Here is a 23,751-nt window from a genome sequence, read left to right on the forward strand (position 1 = left end):
ATTTCACCACAGAGCTACATAAAGTGACCAGTCCCAAGAAATGTCATTTCATTTTTTGGCTCCATAAGGTTTGCTGGTAGCAGGCGTGCGATGTACCTGCGATGTACCACCAAGTTGGACCAAAAATCAAGAGGCAGTGGGAGCTCTGTCTTATCCTGTGATTTCACTGTTAACAAATTCAACAACATAATGTTACCGGATTAGCTTATGGGTAATTCTCCGCCAACTCACACAGCAGTTGCCCCGACCCCTCTTCGATTTGCGTGAAACTTTGTCCTAAGGGGTAACTTTTGTCCCTGATCACGAATCCGAGGTCCGTTTTTGGATATCTCGTGACGGAGGGGCGGTACGACCCCTTCCATTTTTGAACATGCAAAAAAAGAGGTGTTTTTCAATAATTTTATGTAAAATTAGTCGCCCGATTTGATGGCGTACTCAGAATTCCGAAAAAACGTATTTTTCATCGAAAAAAACACTAAAAAAGTTTTAGAAATTCTCCCATTTTCCGTTACTCGACTGTAAAAAATTTTGGAACATTTCATTTTATGGGAAATTAAATGTTCTTTTTGAATCTACATTGACCCAGAAGGGTCATTTTTTCATCTAGAACAAAATTTTTCATTTTAAAATTTCGTGTTTTTTCTAACTTTGCTGGGTTATTTTTTAGAGTGTAACAATGTTCTACAAAGTTGTAGAGCAGACAATTACAAAAATTTAATATATAGACATGAGAGGTTTGCTTATAAACATCTCGAGTTATTGCGATTTTACGAAAACATGTTTTGAAAAAGTAAGTCGTCGTTGATCATGGCCGTTCATGGTCACCCGCGACAGACACGGACGACGAAACAAAGAGAAACGCAAAATGTTACCTTTTTAAAACTTTTTTTCGTCAAATCGCGATAACTCGAGATGTTTATAAGCAAACCCCTTATGTCTATATATCAAAATTTTTGTAATTGTCTGCTCTACATCTAGAACATTGTTACACTCTAAAAAATAACCCTGCAAAGTTAGAAAAAACATGAAATTTTAAAATGAAAAATTTTGTTCTAAATGAAAAAATGACCTTTCCGGGTCAATGTAGATTTGAAAAGTACATTAAATTTCCCATTAAATGACATGTTCCAAAATTTTTTACAGTCGAGTAACGGAAAATGGGAGAATTTTTAAAATTAAATTGGTGTTTTTTTCGATGAAAAATACGTTTTTTCGGAATTCTGAGTACGCCATCAAATCGGGCGTCTAATTTTACATAAAAGTCCCTTTGACACCAAATTTCTATCTCATCACCGTTTCAGGCTGCAAATTATTGAAAAACACCTCTTTTATCGCATGTGCAAAAATGGAAGGGGTCGTACCACCCCTCCGTCACGAGATTTCAAAAAACGGACCTCAGATTCGTAATCAGGGAAAAAAGTTACCCCTTAGGACAAAGTTTCACGCAAATCGAAGAGGGGTCGAGGCAACTTTTCCCGATTTCGTGTGAGTTGGTAGAGAATTACCCTTATAGGATTTCTATCCGTGTAGGCCTTGAAATTTGAAGATTTTTTTTTAATTCGTAACGAAAATAAGTGAATGTCTCAAATTGAATTTATACCAAAAAACAGAGATGGTTTAAAGATCATAAAATCATATTTGAGACAATAATTTGTGCTTTAAAATAAGACTCATCGGGATAGAAGTACCTACGAAGATTTTTGAGTTTTGCCAACTATTTTGCAAAAATGGTTTTTGAAAATGTTGCACATGGAGTTTGAATGGAAAACATTTACTTTTTCTGAAATCGAGTCGACCTTTTTGCCTTCCTCACCTCACTGGCTATAAAATCACTTGAAAAATGAACTTCTAGAAAAAGACTCCTAGATATACCTTCACGTATACATATCGATCAAATTCTGAACAAATGTCTGTGGGGATGTGTGTAGACATGATTTTTTTTTCCACACGATTATCTCAGAACTGGCTGAACCGATTTTGGTCGGATCCGCCTTATTCTGTTCGTTTTGGGGTCCCCTAAGACCCTATTAAATTTTATTCTGTTTAGTGAAGTACTTTTAAAGTTATGACATAACAAAGTTTTTTTTGTAGATACAAAAAAGGTTGATTTTTGCGTAACCCCAAAGGCCGGGTCTTTTTGACTACGCGCGAGAGACGCGCAGCATGCGTATTGCCCGGTTGCCACATTGCCAGTGTCTGCGTCTCTTCTGGAAAAGGTCTGTATTAATTATGTTGCTGAATTCATCATTTTGTCTCGACAAAGATTTACACGAACTTTTTACTGAAATATACAACTCATGAGACATTGTTTACTAAGACTAGGGGGACAGCATGCAATTCCATCGTGCAACTAATGTTGGCATATCAGCACTTTGAAATTCAATCACAAGCCCCCCCTTTTCTCCTTTATTTTGGAGAGTTGGTAAAAAAAGAATTGAAAATTTGCTGTTCTGGTAAAATCAATAATTATAAAAAATTAAAATGAAAAAAAAAAATAAAAAAAATAAAAAAAAACTCTTAAATTAATTTGTAAATACAACCTAAAATACAACATGAATGTGAGGAAGGCACCGTCGTTTTTAATGCAGGTGGATTAAGTACCGTTTTTTTTTTGAAACCTATCTTACTTTACTTTTTGATGCACAATTATATCGTTGCAAATATTTTTCAAATTTATGTTATCAATTTTTCTAGTTTTTTTTTTTGTGCTTTCGGAACGCCCTTTGAAGCCATTTTGCATCATTAGTTTGTCCATATAATTTTCCATACAAATTTGGCAGCTGTCCATACAAAAATGATTTATGAAAACTCAAAAACCCGTATCTTTTGAAGGAATTTTTGATCGATTTGGTGTCTTGGGCAAAATTGTAGGTATGGATGAGGAATACACTAAAAAAAATATGGACGGTAAAATTTATTTGGGTGATTTTTAATTTCACTTTTTGTCAATAAAACTTGATTTGCAAAAAAACAATATTTTTAATATTTTTCATTTTCTGATATGTTTTAGGGGACATCAAATGCCAACTTTTTTTTTAATTATGGGCAAAACATCTTTGACCTAGTTAAGAATTTTTGAATCAATACTGATTTTAAAAATCAAAATAAATATTGGTCTTAAAATTTTTTCATTTTAATTTTTCGATGTAAAATCAAATTGGCAATCATATAGTATTTTGTAAAACTTAGAAAAAGTGCACCGTTTTCAAGTTACCGCCATTTTCAGATAACTTTTTTGAAAATAGTCGCAGTTAGGCCGTTGCAAATATTTTTTGAAGTTTATGTCCCTCGACTCTGACCATAGTCGAAGGAGGGGGGGGGGGGGGCAAAAAATTAAAAAGTATATAAATATCTAAGTATTGACGAAAATTTTATTTTTTTGCGAAAAATAAAAAAGTTGCGGTACTGTCCATTGGAATTTCATAAAAATTCAAAACCGTTTTAAACAAGCCCAAACATGCTAAATATGATTATCAATGCAGAAAAATGCATTTGAGATTGTTTTTTGTTGATTAGACTTCTATTTTCATAGAAATTTTGATTTTTTTGGAAAAATATTGTTTTGCCCCTTGACCAATTTTGAAGGAGGGGGGGGGGGGGGGCGACATAAACTTTGAAAAATATTTGCAACGCCCTTATTATTTTTTTCTAATTAGTGCTCATGTTTGCCCACCTTTGAAAAGCTGAGAAAATTGAACTTTGTTGATACAACATTTAGTTGTAAAGATTTTAAAACAGGAAAATTGATGTTTTTTAAGTTTCATCCAAACAACCCACCTTTTTCTAATGTAGGCAGATGTCTCAGCAACTAAATGCAATGTTGAAATATGAAACGGTCGTAAAATTTTGAAGTTGATTTGATTTGAAGTTCTATCTTATCCAAGATGCCATCAAATTGGAATGACAAATCACCCGAATAACTCCCAAAATAGCTTTTGATTGCATCGTTTCAACAACGATTGCCATTCTTGCTAATCGTTGCCCCAATTAAGTTGATCTTTGATGATTGCACTCATTCGAAGCGTTCCCGGAAAGTTTCCCATTCCTGACGGTTCCAGAATGCAGTTATTTCTGCATTCCCCAAACATAATCACAAATTGTGCGCAAATGGCAAGAAAGTTGCCATTGGTTTACAATAGCGTTTGCTCTTCAGAGCATTAGAAAACTGCCCTGAGATGGCGAAAACCAGACCAGTTCTCAGCGCAGAAGAAGAATGGCATCGTTCCGTTGATGAAGAGCATTTCAAAATAAATGAATTATTCAAATTGGCGATGCCGAGTCCTTCTACCTACCACAATGCACACTTTCCCGGAGCTGAGAAGGACTAATGAATGCACTTTCCCCTCGAAGAGGTCCATTTGCTAGATTTGATGCACTTTCTTTCATTTTCTCGGACTCCGAACTGGGAAAACCCCCCATTTTCCTTGAAACAAGAGCGAATGGTGAAAGAATAAAACCGAAAATGAATCTTTTTCGACACACACAAAAAAGCAAGAACGATGATGACGACTAGCAATGTTTCCGGTATTCTTCCGCTTTCCACCTCAAGCCCCCTCCGTAAAAACCCCCCGAACTCAACACTTTCAGGGATCACTTGGCGAGAGGTCACCCCTTAGTTGCAGCAGGGTCTGCGTCTTCGACGAGGACAAACCCGCTGCGCAGAGAGGAAGTATTTTAATTAAAATGAACAACTCTACCGGCGTCCTGAGCTGTGTGGGAGGGTAAGTCGTTTGCTTGGGTTGAAGGTTGTGGGTGGTGGAGAACACAAACGGAAAGCTTTTAAATCGTCTTAAAGTTAAATGGGATCGGTTTGGTCCTTCTTCTTTTTTTGCTAGACGAAGTTGTAACTCAAGACGACACGCGGTTGGTGCTGTCCTGTGTAAGTGCAAGTAGTTGCCCGGGATTAGTTTGAGCAACTAAAAGAACATAACCAGACGGGATTTGGAGATGGAATTGGTGTAGTTAGAGTGGACAACTCTAGTTTGAGTTGTAGGTTGGCTTTTTGAGTTGAACTTTTCAAGCACCGTACAAAAATGGATAAGTTTTCGAAAGATCGGGAGAGTTTTTTCGAGCCGTTATCGATCGGTTTTCGATCTAATTCAAAAAAAAACTCAATTTCAACAAACTTCATTAATTTCGAAATTTTATTCATCAAGAATTCAAATTACTCCTCAGTACAAATTTTCGTGGTAATCGACTCTGATTTATGAAAAGGAAAAAAACGCTTTTTGGGTGCTGATTGTCTGATATTTCGTCTAGTAGAGTTAAGTTCTTTCTCGAAAAGAAAAACTACTGTTTACAGCTCACTGTTCTGTCCTATGCCTCAACGAAACTAACACTAATCAATATCGTTAGTCAGGAAACTTGAGAAAAAGCTCGCTCCTATTCCAACCATCCATTGTTCGGTGACAAACTTTGGAAGAAAAAAAAATCTAAGGAAACCAATTTAGGTCCTTTTACTTACAACTTGGGTAATTACTTCTTCCCGGAGACTTTTCCAGACGACATCACAACTGAAAAACTCACCCACACTGCTACAAATGTATTGTTTTTCTACCCTCAAAGACGAAAACGAATTTTCTGTTTTTTCCTCCTACACATAAATTTGAAGAACTACTCACGGCATCCATTTCCTGAATAGTGTTTCCCACCCCAAAAGATTTCCCAGACTTGCCAGTAGACTCGGGACAGCATCCAGCAAGAAGTACAGTTGCTATCTGGCAGCACAATCAAAACATTGTTGTATAGCTTGGTGTGTAATCAGGGAATGGCAAGAAATAAGCTTACAAACCCAACCCAGTGCACTTGTAATCCGCAACCGGTGCGTTGAAGTTGTAAGGACGAAGAAGCTGGGTAAAAATCTTGAAGGGGTTTACTTTGGTAGCTTGTACAGAGGTGATGGATAGAGAGAGTTCAGCTCTACTAGTTTCAAATATTTATCTACAGCAAATTAAAACAAAGGTCGAGAGTAGACTTGCTTACTCTACGTCAGAAGAAGAAGAAAAATAACGAAATACAAACCCACAGTTTGGCTTGTTACATTAGTTGCTTGTTCTTACTTTTTTATTTCAATTTCCTGGGAAGAACATTTTGTGCATTCCAAGCTCTGGCGTCACAGTGTTTTAAGTTGTCGAGGCTGTAAAAATTGGGAGGTGAAACCATTGAAAAATGCCCTGACTTTTCTGAAGGTCATGTGATTACGTAGATAGATTGTGTGATGACCATTAGAACAACAAAAACGGAAATAATTTTTAAAGATCAAGCAAACTTTGCAACAAAAACGTAAACATAAACATAAACATAAACATAAACATAAACATAAACATAAACATAAACATAAACATAAACATAAACATAAACATAAACATAAACATAAACATAAACATAAACATAAACATAAACATAAACATAAACATAAACATAAACATAAACATAAACATAAACATAAACATAAACATAAACATAAACATAAACATAAACATAAACATAAACATAAACATAAACATAAACATAAACATAAACATAAACATAAACATAAACATAAACATAAACATAAACATAAACATAAACATAAACATAAACATAAACATAAACATAAACATAAACATAAACATAAACATAAACATAAACATAAACATAAACATAAACATAAACATAAACATAAACATAAACATAAACATAAACATAAACATAAACATAAACATAAACATAAACATAAACATAAACATAAACATAAACATAAACATAAACATAAACATAAACATAAACATAAACATAAACATAAACATAAACATAAACATAAACATAAACATAAACATAAACATAAACATAAACATAAACATAAACATAAACATAAACATAAACATAAACATAAACATAAACATAAACATAAACATAAACATAAACATAAACATAAACATAAACATAAACATAAACATAAACATAAACATAAACATAAACATAAACATAAACATAAACATAAACATAAACATAAACATAAACATAAACATAAACATAAACATAAACATAAACATAAACATAAACATAAACATAAACATAAACATAAACATAAACATAAACATAAACATAAACATAAACATAAACATAAACATAAACATAAACATAAACATAAACATAAACATAAACATAAACATAAACATAAACATAAACATAAACATAAACATAAACATAAACATAAACATAAACATAAACATAAACATAAACATAAACATAAACATAAACATAAACATAAACATAAACATAAACATAAACATAAACATAAACATAAACATAAACATAAACATAAACATAAACATAAACATAAACATAAACATAAACATAAACATAAACATAAACATAAACATAAACATAAACATAAACATAAACATAAACATAAACATAAACATAAACATAAACATAAACATAAACATAAACATAAACATAAACATAAACATAAACATAAACATAAACATAAACATAAACATAAACATAAACATAAACATAAACATAAACCCAAAACCAAAACCAAAACCTAAACCAAAACCTATACCTTTCTTTAGTAACAAAGGAAAAAAGTAAAAAAAAACATATTAATTGCTTAAAATGGAAAACCGATAATAGGTCATGTTCGGAAAGATTTTTTCAATTTAGATTAAGAGGCAGTATTTGTACATATTGCTCGGTTTGTTCTAGAGGTCGTATCGAGGTGCTCCGATTTGGATGAAACTTTCAGCGTTTGTTTGTCTATACATGAGATGAACTCATGCCATATATGAGCCCTCTACGACAAAGGGAAGTGGGGTTTAAACGGGCCTTGATGTTTGAGGTCGAAAAAACATAAAAAATCTTAAAATTGCTCGCATTTCCTTAAAACTTCATCAGGTCCAATTCTCTTAGATGCATTTAGGTCTTTTGAAGACCTTCAAAATGTGCCATAGACATCCAGGATTGGTTTAACTTTTTCTCATAGCTTTTGCAAATTACTGTTAAAAATTGATTTTTTCAAAACCTTAATATCTTTTTGCAACCGCCTCCAACACCCATACTCGCATAGGTCAAAAGATAGGTGATTTCATGCACTATAAGCCTACGGTATTAACTTTTTGGCCAATCGCAGTTTTTCTTATAGTTTTTCGACTTTTCTAAAACAAACATTTTACAACGCTAGTTTTTTGACTCGTTGGCCGCCATAGCGGCACTGTTTGGTCTCAATTTTGTCATATTCGGAATCCTCGGACAAATTCATGTAAGTAAGAAGTATTGGAGTTGTAATTTTGATTAAAAAAATAATTCAATCAAACATTTTTGAAAAAAAAAATAGATCTTATTTACCCTTTGATCAATGCGTCAAATGCTAAATGGCATTTTTTCCAATAAAATTTACAACTCCAATACTTCTTACTTACGTGAAATTGTCCGAGGATTCCGACAAAATTGGGACCAAACAGTGCCGCTTTGGCGGCCAACGAGTCAAAAAACTAGCGTTGTAAAATGTTTGTTCTAGAAAAGTCGAAAAACTATAAGAAAAACTGCGATTGGCCAAAAAGTTAATACCGTAGGCTTATAGTCCATGAAATCACTTATCTTTTGACCTATGGGAGTATGGGTGTTGGAGGCGGTTGCAAAAAGATATTAAGGTTTTGAAAATATCCATTTTTACCAGTAATTTGCAAAAGCTATGAGAAAAAGTTATATCAATCCTGGATGTCTATAGCACATTTTGAAGTGCATTAAAAGACCTTTCGAATGCATCTAAGAGAGTTGGAATTGATGAAGTTTTACGGATATGCGAGCAATTTTAAGATTTTTTATGTTTTTTCGACCTCAAACTTCAAAGCCCGTTTTACCCCACTTACCTTTGTCGTAGAGGGCTCATATTTGGCATGAGTTCATCTCATGTATAGACAAACGAACGCTGAAAGTTTCATTCAAATCGGAGCACCTTGATACGACCTGTTACACATTGGTGAAAAACTCGCTCTTAAGTCTTTTGATTTTCTAAAGTGGCCATTCTTCGCCAAAATGCCAAACTCTCTGCAACTAATGGTCCAATTTTGAAAGTAAAAAAATAGAAATAGTTGAGTTTTCTGAAACATAGTTGAATGTTTTTTTTATTTTTGGAATAACTAAAAAACAAATACCAATGATGGTATAAAACGGTCCATTCTAAAGCCTCCAGCCGCCAATGAAAACTGATAAATGAATCCATTTCGGCGAACATTTTGAATGCACCCAATTCACCGTTAAACGCACCCTGATTGAAGATTCATTCTCTTCTCTTCCCATCTAGCCACGGTGACGACCAGCCGGACAGCAACTCCGTCTGGCTGAGCATCGTCCTCGGCGGGCTGAGCATGCTGGCCAAGGAGACGGGCATCACGGTGTTCCTGCTGAACGTGGCCTACGACGTGTACCGAAACTGGGCCTCGCTCAAGAAGACCATCCTGGACGTAAGGTGGAGCGAAGAGACGCACCAGTTTGGCCGCCGGGTGTCCCGGGTGCTGCTCTCGATGGGCGTCCTGCTGGCCGTCCGGCTCGCACTGCTGCAGGGCTCGTTGCCGCGGTTTTCCCAGCAGGATAACCCGACGGCGTTCCACCCGAGCCTGTACGTCAGGTAGGTCTTGCTGTGTCCTATTTGGCTTTGATCCGACAGTCGGGAATGCTGGGCCAGTTCGAAGGAAAGGGTTGGGTTAAATTGGTTTTGAAGGCAGTGGTTCTCAACCCAGATTTTGTGAAATTCTGATGATTTATAATTAGTTTTAGATAAGTTTAAATTTACTTTAAAATTTGTTTAAAAGCGTTAGTTGTATTCCAAAAATTCAAAAGGTTGAGATCTCCTGACCTTCTCGCCAGGAAGCCTATCGTTCATCCAATAACTAAAGTCAAATTTGCTTTTCTACTCTCCCCCTCCCACCCACATCGTTTAGATTGCTGACGTTCTGCTACCTGGCCGCGTTCAATTGGTGGCTGCTGCTGTGCCCGGCGACGCTCAGCCACGACTGGCAGATGGGATCGATCCCATTAGTCACATCAATAAGCGATCCCCGGAATTTGCTCACGTTTATTGCGTTTTTTGCCGCACTGCTGTTCGTGTACCGGGGCCTGCTGGACTGCGAGGTAATTGAAATATCAATTATTAACTGGCAACACTGCCTGGTTCTGGTCTGATGCCGACGATGCTGCTACTAGTTGGAAGCTTTTTGGGGGTGGTTTTCCCGGGAAAAACCTCAACGATTGGTGGTCATTGAGATAGTCCCACCCTCACTCTGCCTCTCTCTCCCACTGGAATCGAATCAATCAACGAGGTTTTCCGTTTGATGTGGGGCTTTTTGCGCTGTATTTTGTATGAAGTGATGTTCTTTTTTTTGCTGCGCAAAAGCTTGGTAGCTTCATCAAACGGTATTGATTGTTGGTTTTCATCGATGGTAAAATATAGTGGCAGCCAAAATGGCAATCACTTCTTTGTAGCAGGGAAATTGATTGAAATGGCCAGTTATTCAACTGAAGTACAATTTTCCAGTGAATTGGGCAGATTTGCAAAGTGAAAAAGTATCAACATTTGAACATTATTCGATTTTTTTATTCATAAAAAAAGTCTTTAAAATTCGGGGTATGCTGCAACATTTTTTTGTAATATTTTCTTTTCTGGTGGACTATGAATTTTATTTTGTTCAATGTTAAAGGTTTTTTTTAGCACATCTAATCAGCTATTTTAATCAACATCCTAATCAAATTTTATTTTTCTTGTACTCATTTTTAACATTTTTCTTATTGTTTTCATAAGAAGGGGTAGGAGGTAATATGTGATTTCTCAACCATAACAGCATTACTGTGGAAGAATTTTGTTCGATGTTCTAAAACAACTATTATTCTTTGTCATCTATGTTAAATAAATCTTTAAAAATCTCAAAATTGTTCGAAAATATCAAAATTTCTACAAACATTTTTAATAAATTTCAAAGAACGATGCGGGGCAATACGTGCCACAACATTGGGGCAAAATGCACCGGGTTAAAGCAGTTTCCACAAGTCACAACTAGATGACACCGCTGTTTTTACAAAGGAGCATCAAAGCGGTGCATTTTGCCCCGACCACGCTTTTGGAGAAAATTTAATTAAAAATACATTTTTTATGTTTTTGGACTCGTCTGTCTATAGAATAATGAAGATTTTGGCAAAAGCTATATAAATCAACACTTAAAATTTCAAAAAATGCTTTTAATATTGTCCAAAAATCATATTGAAAGTTCAATGAAAATTAGGTAAAAACACAATATTTTAATGTTTTACAAATAACTTAAGCTGTTTTTATACTAAGATGCTCAATTTTTTCCAGCTTGGTTTTTCAATGATAAGCTTCCAATTTCTATGATTTTTTCCCGGAAAAATCTTCCCAATACCGAGAAAAGCAGGGGGTGCATTTTGCCCCAGGGGTGCATATTACCACCTCTCCCCCTATTACTGTAACATGCAAGAATCCCGAACTTGAGCAAAATCTGATCAACCCTTCTTTTTTGGCATCACCTCAAAAGTTTTGCGATTTTCGTATTTTTTTTCAAAAAACCTCTTTTTTCAAATGGATCTTGGAAATCTTGGAAACAGAAAAATGATAAAGTAAAACTTGAAAGCTATTTTATAAGAAAATTGGACGCTGATTTTAATGGCGTCATCAGATTTTAGAATTTTGAGATCACCGATCAAAAAAGACGACAAATTCATTCAAAAATATGTCAATAAATTAATTTAAATGTTGCCATTTTTTAATGATGCATCCAAGTAGACCAAATCATTGAATTAATTGGAAATTTACTTTTCGAAAAATCGTACATTTTTAAAGCTTTGGTGTCTTCCAAAGAGTTGATGCAAACGCGAAGTAACAACGTTTGGCTCTGTTGAAAATCAGGGTGGTTAAAGATCAGAGTGTTTCAGAAAATTTAACTTTCAATAGCATTTTTAGGATTTTTTCTCTCTTCTAGAAAGTTGTTAAGAGCAATTCCAGCCCAAAACAGGATTTTTTTTGGTACTATTTTCTCGACCCTCTCCGATTTCAATGAAACTTTGTAGACATGTTATCCTACGCTTATATAAGCTATTTTTGTGTATATGCAGCCAGTTACACTCGATAATGACATTTTAGAATGGCGTAACTGTTTTATATATTTTTGTATTTCGTAATTAAAATATTGCTGTATCTCGAAGCCGTTGCATCGTATCAAAAAGTGGTCAAAGACAAACTTGTAGGAAATTAGACGGACTTTCTGAAAAAATACACTGGAAGAAAAAAACACTCCAATTTTATGAGTTTTTTTAATTTTCAAGTTTAAAAGTCAAATTTGAAGGTGAGCCCACGTTTTTATTTTCGTTTATTTTTTTGTGAAAATAGCTTAAGATGTTCAAAAAAGACTCACGAAAAATGCAGGATGGAGCAACTCACCTAAAAAAAAATACAAAAATCATTTACTGAAACTGTTTTTTTCAAAAGTGCTCTAAACTTCAAAAGTTTCAAAAACCGAACACGAGAGTCTATTCTCCAGACAATTTTACATAGAAGTCTCCATATTGACCATTGTCCTTTGTCCAATCCTTGTAAAGTTACAGCGGTTTTAAAAATAAAAATGTTGAAAAAAATAGGTTTTTTGATGGTTTTTGGCAATTTCTATATGACAGACTTGATTTTTAACTCTCGAAAATATTTTTCAACATTTTTATTTTTAAAACCGCTAAAAATTCACAAGGATTGGACTTAGGACAATGGTCAATATGGAGACTTTTATGTAAAATTGTCTGGAGAATCGACTCTTGCGTTCGGTTTTTGAAAAATTTTAAAGTTTAGAGCACTTTTGAAAAAAACAGTTTCAGTAAATGATTTTTGTATTTTTTTAAAGTGAGTTGCTCCATCTTTCATTTTTCGTGAGTTTTTCACTATTTTCACAAAAAAATTTAACGAAAAAAAAAAATCATGGGCTCACTTTCAAATTTGACTTTTAAACATAAAAATCAAAAAAACTCATAATATTGGAGTGTTTTTTTCTTCCAGTGTATTTTTTTCGGAAAACCGATGCAACGGCTTCGAGATACAGCAATATTTAAATTACGAAATACAAAAATATTTAAAACACTAACGCCCTTCTCAAATGTCATTATCGAGTGTAACTGGCTCCATATACACAAAAATGGCTTACACAGCTAAAAATGTAGTAATCCAGCTGCGTTTAAAAGGCCTGAGTGTAAAATAAATATTGCATTATTTTATGCAATTTTATGTAATTTTACACCCTGAAATATGTAGCCCATCAGTATGGGAAACCTACTTGACCGAAATGTCAAGCCCATATGTGCGTTTATCCTTTCATCTTTACATCAGTCTGATGGCCGAGTGGGCTAAGGCGCCAGTCCTTACTGTTGGTGCTGGGTTTGAATCCCGTCGGTTGCAACTTTTTTTTGTGTTTGCAAATATTGTACATACAGTGTGTAATATTAAATGTTTATTTTGACGAAGGTGATGTGCATGCTTTTGCATGCGATTTTACCATCGGATATTTTGCTGTGTATATAAGCGTAGGATCACATGTCTACAAGTTTCATTGAAATCGTAGAGGGTTGGGTACAACCGATTCCCTATTTGACATGGAATTGCTCTTAAAGGGACCATCCATAAACGTGGATACTTTTTGGGTTATTTCAAACCCCCCCCCCCCCCCCCCCCGTCGTGGACAATTTTCATGCAAAAAACAATCCTGTCATATGTAAGTTTGCCTTTGACAAGTTTTAAATTTGACTCGTTTTAATAATTACGTAACCTTATTTACTATCCAGGTTTCTACCACACTGAAAAAATATAGATAACATATCTAAAAAGTTTAATTGAAATCGGAGAGGGTCGGGTACAAAAGTAGAAGAATAATTCCTGATTTGAGCTAGAATTGCTCTATATTTGACTTACCTCGAGATATTTTAGTTTAAAAATTGCATCATGGCTGTGATTTTTGATCAAAATCAATATATTTTTTCGAATACGAAATATGTTGTATTCGTAGTCTCGTGAAGTGATCGGAAATTCACTTTTCAGAAACTTAAGCTTGTCATTACTACGTTCAACAAAAGTGATTTTTGAGCGTTTGCTCTGATGCTCTTGAAAAAAAAAACAGGCGTAAAAGACGTAGATTGTGAGATATAATTTCGGTATCTTCGGCAAAGTTGCTTGGATTGCCATACACTAAATCCCCCATGTGCGCTCTTTTTGGGGGGGGCGCACACCGGGGGAGAGCGCAATTCGGGGGAGCGTTATTTCGGGGTTTGAGCGCAAACGGGGGGAGCGTTATTTCGGGGTTTTGGCGTAAAATGGGGTTTTATTTTTTAATGTACTTTATTTACAAATACATGAAATATTTATATAAGGGGTCGTCCACAAAACACGGGTAAGGGACCATCCACAAATCTGGGTATCCAAGAACTCCCGGAAGTCATGCCCTAGATATCTACTTGATCATCGAGGGTCTATATGGTTGAACTAACCATCGGTATAGCTTCAGGTAGCTTCAGTGAACCACGATGGATACCCTTCGCCATGTTGGATTGTTATGGGTCCTTCAGGAACTCTCGGTAGTTATGACCTGATGATCTACCTGATCAACGGGGGTCTATATGGGTGAATTAACCATCGGTATAGCTTCAGGTAGCTTCAGTGAATCACGATGGATATCCTGGGTTACGTTGGATTGTTATGGGTCCTCCAGGAATACCCGGGAGTTATGACCTGATGATCTACCTGATCAACGGGGGTCTATATTGGTATATTACCCATCGGTATAGCTTCAGGTAGCTTCAGTGAACCACGATGGATATCCTTGGCCATGTTGGATTGATATGGGTCCTCAAGGAACTCCCGGGAGTTATGACCTGATGATCTACCTGATCAACGGGTGTCTATATTGGTATATTAACCATCGGTATAGCTTCCGGTAGCTCCAGTGAACCACGATGGATATTCTGCGTTACGTTGGATTGTTATGGGGCCTCCAGGAACTCCCGGGAGTTATGACCTGATGATCTACTTGATCGACGGGGGTCTATATGGATGTATTAACCATCGGTATAGCTTCAGGAAGCTTCAGTGAACCACGATGGATACCCTTCGCCATGTTGGATTGATATGGGTCCTCCAGGAACTCCATGAAGTTATGACCTGATGATCTACCTGATCAACGGGGGTCTATATTGGTATATTAACCATCGGTATAGCTTCAAGTAGCTTCAGTGAACCACCATGGATATTCTGGGCTACGTTGGATTGTTATGGGTCCTCCAGAAACTCCCGGGAGTTATGACCTGATGATCTACCTGATCAACGGAGTCTATATGGGTGTATAAATCATCGGTATAGCTTCAGATAGCTTCACTGCACCACGATGGATGCTCTGGAGTTCGTTGGATTGTTGGACCCATATAGACCAACCCTCGTTGATCAGGTAGATCATCAGGTCATAACTCCCGGGAGTTCCTGGAGGACCCATAACAATCCAACGTACCCAGAATATCCATGGTGGTTCACTGAAGCTACCTGAAGCTATACCGATGGTTAATATACCAATATAGACCTCCGTTGATCAGGTAGATCATCAGGTCATAACTCCATGGAGTTCCTGGAGGACCCATAACAATCCAACGTACCCCAGAGTATCCATCGTGGTTTACTGAAGCTACCTGAAGCTATACCGATTAGAGTGTAACAAAAATGACTTTTTGGCGGGCATTCAGGGGTTTGTTCCGGTGCGCATACTGAGCCCAAATCCCAAATATGAGCTTGATTGGACGTAACAGGAGCTGGCGCTCCGCCCTTCAATTTTAAATGGGATTTAACCCGTAAAAAGATTTTTCAAAATGTCAATTTTGAGGCATTTTGGCCACTGAAGCGTTTACCAAAAACATCACTGGCGTGTAGGCCAGATCCTTGCGCATCTTTTGGTATATATAACATTGAAGTTTGGAGCACCCTGGAGCTCGGTACAGACCTTCAAAGTTTGGCATTTTTTCGAAAAATCGGTCCCAGCAAAATCAAATGGCGTCTCGGGCGTCGCGAGACGCGACGCATATCTTTTTTGCCGGGGCCGGTTTTTCGAAAAAATGCCAAACTTTGAAGGTCTGTACCGGGCTTCAGGGTGCTCCAAACTTCAATGTTATATATACCAAAAGATGCGCAAGGATCTGGCCTACACGCCAGTGATGTTTTTGGTAAACGCTTCAGTGGCCAAAATGCCTCAAAAATTGACATTTTTGAAAAAATCTTTTACGGGTTAAATCCCAAAATCAAGCTCATATTTGGGATTTGGGCTCAGTATGCGCACCGGAACAAACCCCTGAATGCCCGCCAAAAAGTCATTTTTGTTACATCCTAATACCGATGGTTAATAGACCCATATAGACCCTCGATGATCAGGTAGATATCTAGGGCATGACTTCCGGGAGTTCTTGGATACTCAGATTTGTGGATGGCCCCTTATCCGTGTTTTGTGGATGACCCCTTATACAAATGTTTCATTTATATGTAAATAAAGTACATTAAAAAAGAAAACCCCATTTTACGCCAAAACCCCGAAATAACGCTCCCCCGATTTGCGCCAATTAGAGCGTTATTTGGGGGGAGCGTTATTTCGGGGTTTGAGCGCAATTCGGGGGGCGCAAAACGGGGGAGGCGCAATCGGGGGGAGCGTATTTAGGGGATTTAGTGTATCTAATATTTTTATGAAGAGAAAAGTAATCCCAAAATTATTCCTGGAATGATACATTTTCTGAAACACCTGACAAGACACCAAAGCGCCATTACTCAATCACTTTCCGGATAATCCATTTTCTACTAATTGTTGTGATCTGCACTGTTATAAGGAATAAGGTATGATTGCAATGGCTAGTGGAATTTAAAGTCACATTTGCGAAATTGGACCTAAAAAGACATGTCTTAAGAGAAAAACATGATTGAATCCCCCTTTAGCCGGTTAGCGCATTCCTCATATTTATACTTATAGTAAATTTATCTTAAATCTTTCAATGTTCTGTCTGCCCCCTTTTATGTTGGTTATAAAAAGCAGGTGGCAAAATACAAAATTTAAATAATATCTAAATTTCGCTGGAAATAGAGGTGAATTAAACTGAAAACAAACGTTGATAATCATTATTAGCACTGATTGAAGAAGTTTTAACAATACAAACATTCATTATTGTAAATTTTTATATTTAAATTAAATTGAGATTGCATTATTCTTTAGGATCATTTAAAAACGAATGGAATTTATCTCTTTTCAAATCAATTATAGGATTTGAAAGTAAGCTTTCCATTTCTGTCAAAATCCACCACAAAGTGTTCAAAACTATGCGTCACGCCATCATTACCAGACCTTAAAGTCAGAGGGACCCTTCTCAAACGAGCTTTTCTTCTGACTCTGGAAAGAACTCCCCAACACCCGCAAGAAAAAGCAGCCAGAATGGTAGCAAAGAAAATGATGATGGCCTGGATTAACCGTCTAAGTGGCTCCCATCAGGAATTGGATATCTGTTTCCGAGCTCCCCAGGCCTGCCCTTACCGTCAAGGGGGAGGACAAATTTGTTCGAAGTCCTCCGTGTGTTCGTTAGTGATTCGGTTCAGCTCAGGGTGATGCTGCGGATTATGCGGGCCTTTACTGGTTCTCTCTCTCGCAGACGAGGACTTTGAGGGCTCAGGCAATGAGTGATTGGGAAATTGGGCCCCATTTGTGCAGTAATGAGCAAGATGAGCGGCCTGGATTTTTGCGGTTGATTTGACTAATGAAGTGATGAGGGTGACGATGATGACGATGCTGGTGGAAAACTAGGCCGCTTGCTGGCTGGCACTGATTGCTGTGTGGGGAAGGCAATTTCCTGCGGTTTTTGTGATATAATTAAAGAGGAAGCTGTGATTTGGGAATTGCGAGAAATATGAGATTTTGATCGGAAATTAGTCTGACGAATCAATTTGATTTTTTTCTGTATTAAGAAGTTTTGGAATAATTTGAGATGATTCTACTGTTTCACCAAAACCCTACTTAAAAAAGCTTTCCTCTTTCTTTCGATTAGAAAAACACCACAAAAAAAAAAAACAACGAATCCACCAAGTAACTGCTTAATTTATGTGCAGGTTAACCACCATGAAATGTTCATCTGCTCTCTTAATTAATTTCTGCTGCTTCTCCACCCTTCAAGACCATCGTTAACTTTCAGACCAAATCCGCAAACAATTTGATCAAACTTTTCGCCCATCGTTTCCTTCCATCATCATCGATAGACAAAGCCCACGAACCAACCACCACTTCATGAAAGAAATCTTCATCACCATAAATCCGCACGTAGGCTCCCTAAATCAATATTGGTACACGCCTCTCCTCGCCGTCCCTTAACCATTCCTCGAGGAAGATAAACATGCCTCGAATACCTTTCTGGTCCGACCAGAAAGACCCGTAACTAACCCATCGATACCGACAATCAACTTTGGTTCGAGTACACCGTTTCACCGAACCTTCTCCGGTCATAACATTCCCCCCGGCAAACGGTTTATCTCCGGTGGAGGATTCCTATGAAAGCAGCGCCAAACCCGAGAATTCGAACGTAAAAGCGTCATTTATCTAATACAGTTATCAATTTACTCACTTTCGGTCCCCGTCGAGAAGTCAATCGCTTCTTGCAAAGGGAGATTCACGGCATTCCCGGGGACTGAGCGGCTGCTCACCGTGAGAGGAGAGTCCGTTTCGAAGTAAATCGTCCCTGGTCGATTGGTTCTGGACCTGACGGGTTGTCGGTTGACTTTTCGATGAGTTTGTAATTGAAGTTAAAAATCAGAACCAGACAAGAAGACAAAAAGACAAGAAGACAAGAAGACAAGAAGACAAGAAGACAAGAAGACAAGAAGACAAGAAGACAAGAAGACAAGAAGACAAGAAGACAAGAAGACAAGAAGACAAGAAGACAAGAAGACAAGAAGACAAGAAGACAAGAAGACAAGAAGACAAGAAGACAAGAAGACAAGAAGACAAGAAGACAAGAAGACAAGAAGACAAGAAGACAAGAAGACAAGAAGACAAGAAGACAAGAAGACAAGAAGACAAGAAGACAAGAAGACAAGAAGACAAGAAGACAAGAAGACAAGAAGACAAGAAGACAAGAAGACAAGAAGACAAGAAGACAAGAAGACAAGAAGACAAGAAGACAAGAAGACAAGAAGACAAGAAGACAAGAAGACAAGAAGACAAGAAGACAAGAAGACAAGAAGACAAGAAGACAAGAAGACAAGAAGACAAGAAGACAAGAAGACAAGAAGACAAGAAGACAAGAAGACAAGAAGACAAGAAGACAAGAAGACAAGAAGACAAGAAGACAAGAAGACAAGAAGACAAGAAGACAAGAAGACAAGAAGACAAGAAGACAAGAAGACAAGAAGACAAGAAGACAAGAAGACAAGAAGACAAGAAGACAAGAAGACAGGAAGACAAGAAGACAAGAAGACAAGAAGACAAGAAGACAAGAAGACAAGAAGACAAGAAGACAAGAAGACAAGAAGACAAGAAGACAAGAAGACAAGAAGACAAGAAGACAAGAAGACAAGAAGACAAGAAGACAAGAAGACAAGAAGACAAGAAGACAAGAAGACAAGAAGACAAGAAGACAAGAAGACAAGAAGACAAGAAGACAAGAAGACAAGAAGACAAGAAGACAAGAAGACAAGAAGACAAGAAGACAAGAAGACAAGAAGACAAGAAGACAAGAAGACAAGAAGACAAGAAGACAAGAAGACAAGAAGACAAGAAGACAAGAAGACAAGAAGACAAGAAGACAAGAAGACAAGAAGACAAGAAGACAAGAAGACAAGAAGACAAGAAGACAAGAAGACAAGAAGACAAGAAGACAAGAAGACAAGAAGACAAGAAGACAAGAAGACAAGAAGACAAGAAGACAAGAAGACAAGAAGACAAGAAGACAAGAAGACAAGAAGACAAGAAGACAAGAAGACAAGAAGACAAGAAGACAAGAAGACAAGAAGACAAGAAGACAAGAAGACAAGAAGACAAGAAGACAAGAAGACAAGAAGACAAGAAGACAAGAAGACAAGAAGACAAGAAGACAAGAAGACAAGAAGACAAGAAGACAAGAAGACAAGAAGACAAGAAGACAAGAAGACAAGAAGACAAGAAGACAAGAAGACAAGAAGACAAGAAGACAAGAAGACAAGAAGACAAGAAGACAAGAAGACAAGAAGACAAGAAGACAAGAAGACAAGAAGACAAGAAGACAAGAAGACAAGAAGACAAGAAGACAAGAAGACAAGAAGACAAGAAGACAAGAAGACAAGAAGACAAGAAGACAAGAAGACAAGAAGACAAGAAGACAAGAAGACAAGAAGACAAGAAGACAAGAAGACAAGAAGACAAGAAGACAAGAAGACAAGAAGACAAGAAGACAAGAAGACAAGAAGACAAGAAGACAAGAAGACAAGAAGACAAGAAGACAAGAAGACAAGAAGACAATTTTTATTGAGCTCATCGCAATCCCCAGCCAGGTGATGAGTCAATAAAACAAGAAGTAATTTGATAAAAATCTGATTTACAACCCCAACAGAAAAAGGCGCAAATCCTTTTGCTCATTAACAACCAATTCGAGGGTCGTTCCCCATCCCTTTTCACATCGCCCGGTTTGTCGAGCCACATAAACATGCAAAAGTAGCAGTCAATCTAATTTAACGCTGGCGCGCTAAACATTGCCCATGCGATACGGATCAAAAAGCCCATGTTCCTCCCCGCTCCCCCCAATCCAAATCCCGGGGACTGTAATTTGAAATTTCGAGCATCCTTTCTCATAAATTTCCCCCGGGACATCCGGAAGCTAATAAACCTTTCATAGCTTTCATCAGTGGCGCGAGCGTCCGACGACGAAAAAAAATGGTTTCATTTGGGGGAAAGCAAGCAATCGGAGATGGAAAAGTCCTTGGAATTTCTCTTGCACGGATTCAAGTGATTCAGTTTTTCACAGCACTTTCATCATAAAGAAAATGGACAGGCCTTCTAGCAGCAAAAAAAAACAACAACGAGACTAACGAGAGGGGAGCGTCCGAGCAGCAATAAATTACGTCCGTTTTAATTAAAGATGATTTCATTTCCGGCAGATATTAAGGGAACCTTCAAATGGTACGGAGCACTGGTCCGACCCGAAGGCTACTTTTGGGACCAAACTGTGTGTTTGGGTGCATTAGCACGTGGACTTTGATGTTGCTCGTCAAATTGGCTTGGAGGAACTCGAGAAAGGACTCTGTCACGTATTTATCGTTTTGATGAACAGGAGGTTGTCTGTATGTCTTCTTTGTAACGTTCACAGCTAAAAATGTAGTAATCCAGCTGCGTGTAAAAGGCCTGGGTGTAAAATAAATATTGAGCAATTCCAGCTCAAATCAGGAATTTTTCTGGTACTTTTGTACCCGACCCACTCCGATTTCAATGAAACTTTGTAGACATGTTATCCTAGGCCTATATAAGCCATTTTTGTATATATGGAGCCAATTGTACTCGAAAATGACATTTGAGAAGGGCGTAAATTATTTAGATATTTTTGTATTCTGTAATTAAAAAACTAACTTAATCCACCTATGTGGTTGGAGCCTTCCTCACTCATTACCAACAATGGCTGTACACAAATTTCATTTTTTTTTTAGATCCGGAATAAAAAAGTACATAAATATCACTTAAGGGGCCATATCTCGAGACAGGGTTGCTAGATCTTCAATATTTTAGACTCGTTAGAAAGGTTTTTCGATAACCTAACCAAAGATAGGTCAGATGGTGGATCCGGACATAGTTTACATAAATTTAAGTGAGATCCGGATATATTCGAAAACACATTTTTATACATAACTTTTGAACTACTTATCGAAACTTCAATCTGTATAAAACTCGATCTATGGGACCCTAAACCAAGTCGAATGCAACAGGTTCGGGTCAAATCGGTTCAGCCAGTGCCGAGAAACATGAGCTAGTTTGTTGGTCACATACATACACACACACATACACACACACACACATACACACACACACATACACACACACACATACACACAGACATTTGTTCAGTTTTCGATTCTGAGTCGATATGTATACATGAAGTGGGTCTACGACGTTTTTATACAATGTTCATTTTTAGAGCAGGATTATAGCCTTACCTCAGTGAGGAAGGCAAAATGACTGTACACCATATTCTTGATTACCACAACGAAATGGGGGTGTTTAAATCGAGAATCGTTTAAAAAAAGAATATCCATGACTTAAATTGAGAATATGACTTAAATCAAGAATCTTTGGGATTTCGTAATTTGTCGGAAAATTTTCAAAATTTATCAATTGTATATTGCTTAGTTATGTTATTAAAACATTTTAGCGTGGTTTTGGAACACCTGGGATGTTCTAGTCCATCCGAAACTTCGGGGAATTTTTATCTCGAAGCCGTTGCATCGTAACAAAAAGTGGTCAAAGACAAACTTATAGGAAATTGGATGGGCTTTCTAAAAAAAATACACTGAAACAAAAATACACGCCACTTCTAAGGGATTTTTCAATTTTATGTTTTTAGAGTTAAATTTTAAGGTGAAGTCACGATTTGAAAATTTTTGAGGAAATAGTTACAAAAAGACTCACAAAAAATGCAGGATGGTATGTCTCTCCAAAAAAAAAAAATACAAAAATCATTTACTAAAACTTTGTTTTTTTAAAGTGGTCTAAGCAACAAAATCTTCAAAAACCGATAGTGGGAATCAATTTTCCAGACAATTTTACATAAAAGTCTCCATATTGACCATTGTTCTAAGTCCAATCCTTGCGAAGTTACAGCGGTTTTAAAAATAAAAATGTTGAAAAAACAGCTTTTTTGGTGGTTTTTGGCATTTTATGTATATTTTTTTTTTAATTTGATATGACAGACTTGATTTTTTAGTCTCGAACATATTTTTACCGGAAAGCTCTTCCAATTTCCCATAAGTTTGCCTTTGACAGCTTTTCAATTGGATGCATGGGCTTTAGGGTGCCCAGAATATGGGACTTTTTCTCAAAACCTCGCTTTTCAAGCTGAATATTGTTCTTTGAACTATTTTAGGACTCTGGGCCAAATATGAGCAAAATCGGTCATCATTTACCCATTGATACTCGGAGGTGAAGTTTGTATGGGTTTCTTACGGTTTGGTCTGCACGGTGCGCTACTGCTATCCAAATATTCTCAAAAGTGAGATTCTTATTGGAAATTTAATACTCTACAACTTTGTAGAACATACCAAAGCTGTAAAACTCGATCCTGAAAAGTTATTAGCGATTTAAAAAAGTCATTTTTGTATGAAAAACATTTTTTTCATCAACTTTAGGCCCGGGTATTAATGGGTTAATCTCATCCAAATTCACTCAAAATTTACACAGATGCTTAAAATAACCCGAAAAACCGTTTTCCGCTTGTGGAGCAGGGGGTCATTTTTTCTGGGCACCCTAATGGGCTTACAGATATAAGCTTAATTACATTGCTCATAACTGAAAACAAAATATTTTTTTCAGTGTGGTAGAAATCTGGATAGTAAATCATCTTACGTAAATAGACAGTCTGAGCAGTGCTACCAACATTGTCAATGTCTATAAAAGGACCATGCGTCCACATGTCGTTCTCTTTCATCCAGGAACCGTGGAGGTGCAGTCGTGTCTAGTTCTAACCTAGAAGTCGTAATAAAGT

At 36.8% G+C, this 23,751-nt stretch overlaps 1 protein-coding gene across 1 annotated transcript in view; it reads left to right on the forward strand.

Moving 5' to 3' along the window:
- The window catches only part of LOC6044628 (protein O-mannosyl-transferase TMTC1), a 181,108-nt gene that overhangs the window by 114,187 nt on the left and 43,170 nt on the right, over positions 1–23,751 (forward strand). Inside the window, exons 5-6 of the mRNA XM_038256541.1 lie at positions 9,290–9,613; positions 9,927–10,116. Of these exons, the coding sequence (XP_038112469.1) occupies positions 9,290–9,613; positions 9,927–10,116 (514 nt within the window). The remainder of the gene's footprint in view (positions 1–9,289; positions 9,614–9,926; positions 10,117–23,751) is intronic.

This window comes from Culex quinquefasciatus, chromosome 2 (genome assembly GCF_015732765.1).
Source record: "Culex quinquefasciatus strain JHB chromosome 2, VPISU_Cqui_1.0_pri_paternal, whole genome shotgun sequence".
Classification (NCBI taxonomy): domain Eukaryota; kingdom Metazoa; phylum Arthropoda; class Insecta; order Diptera; family Culicidae; genus Culex; species Culex quinquefasciatus.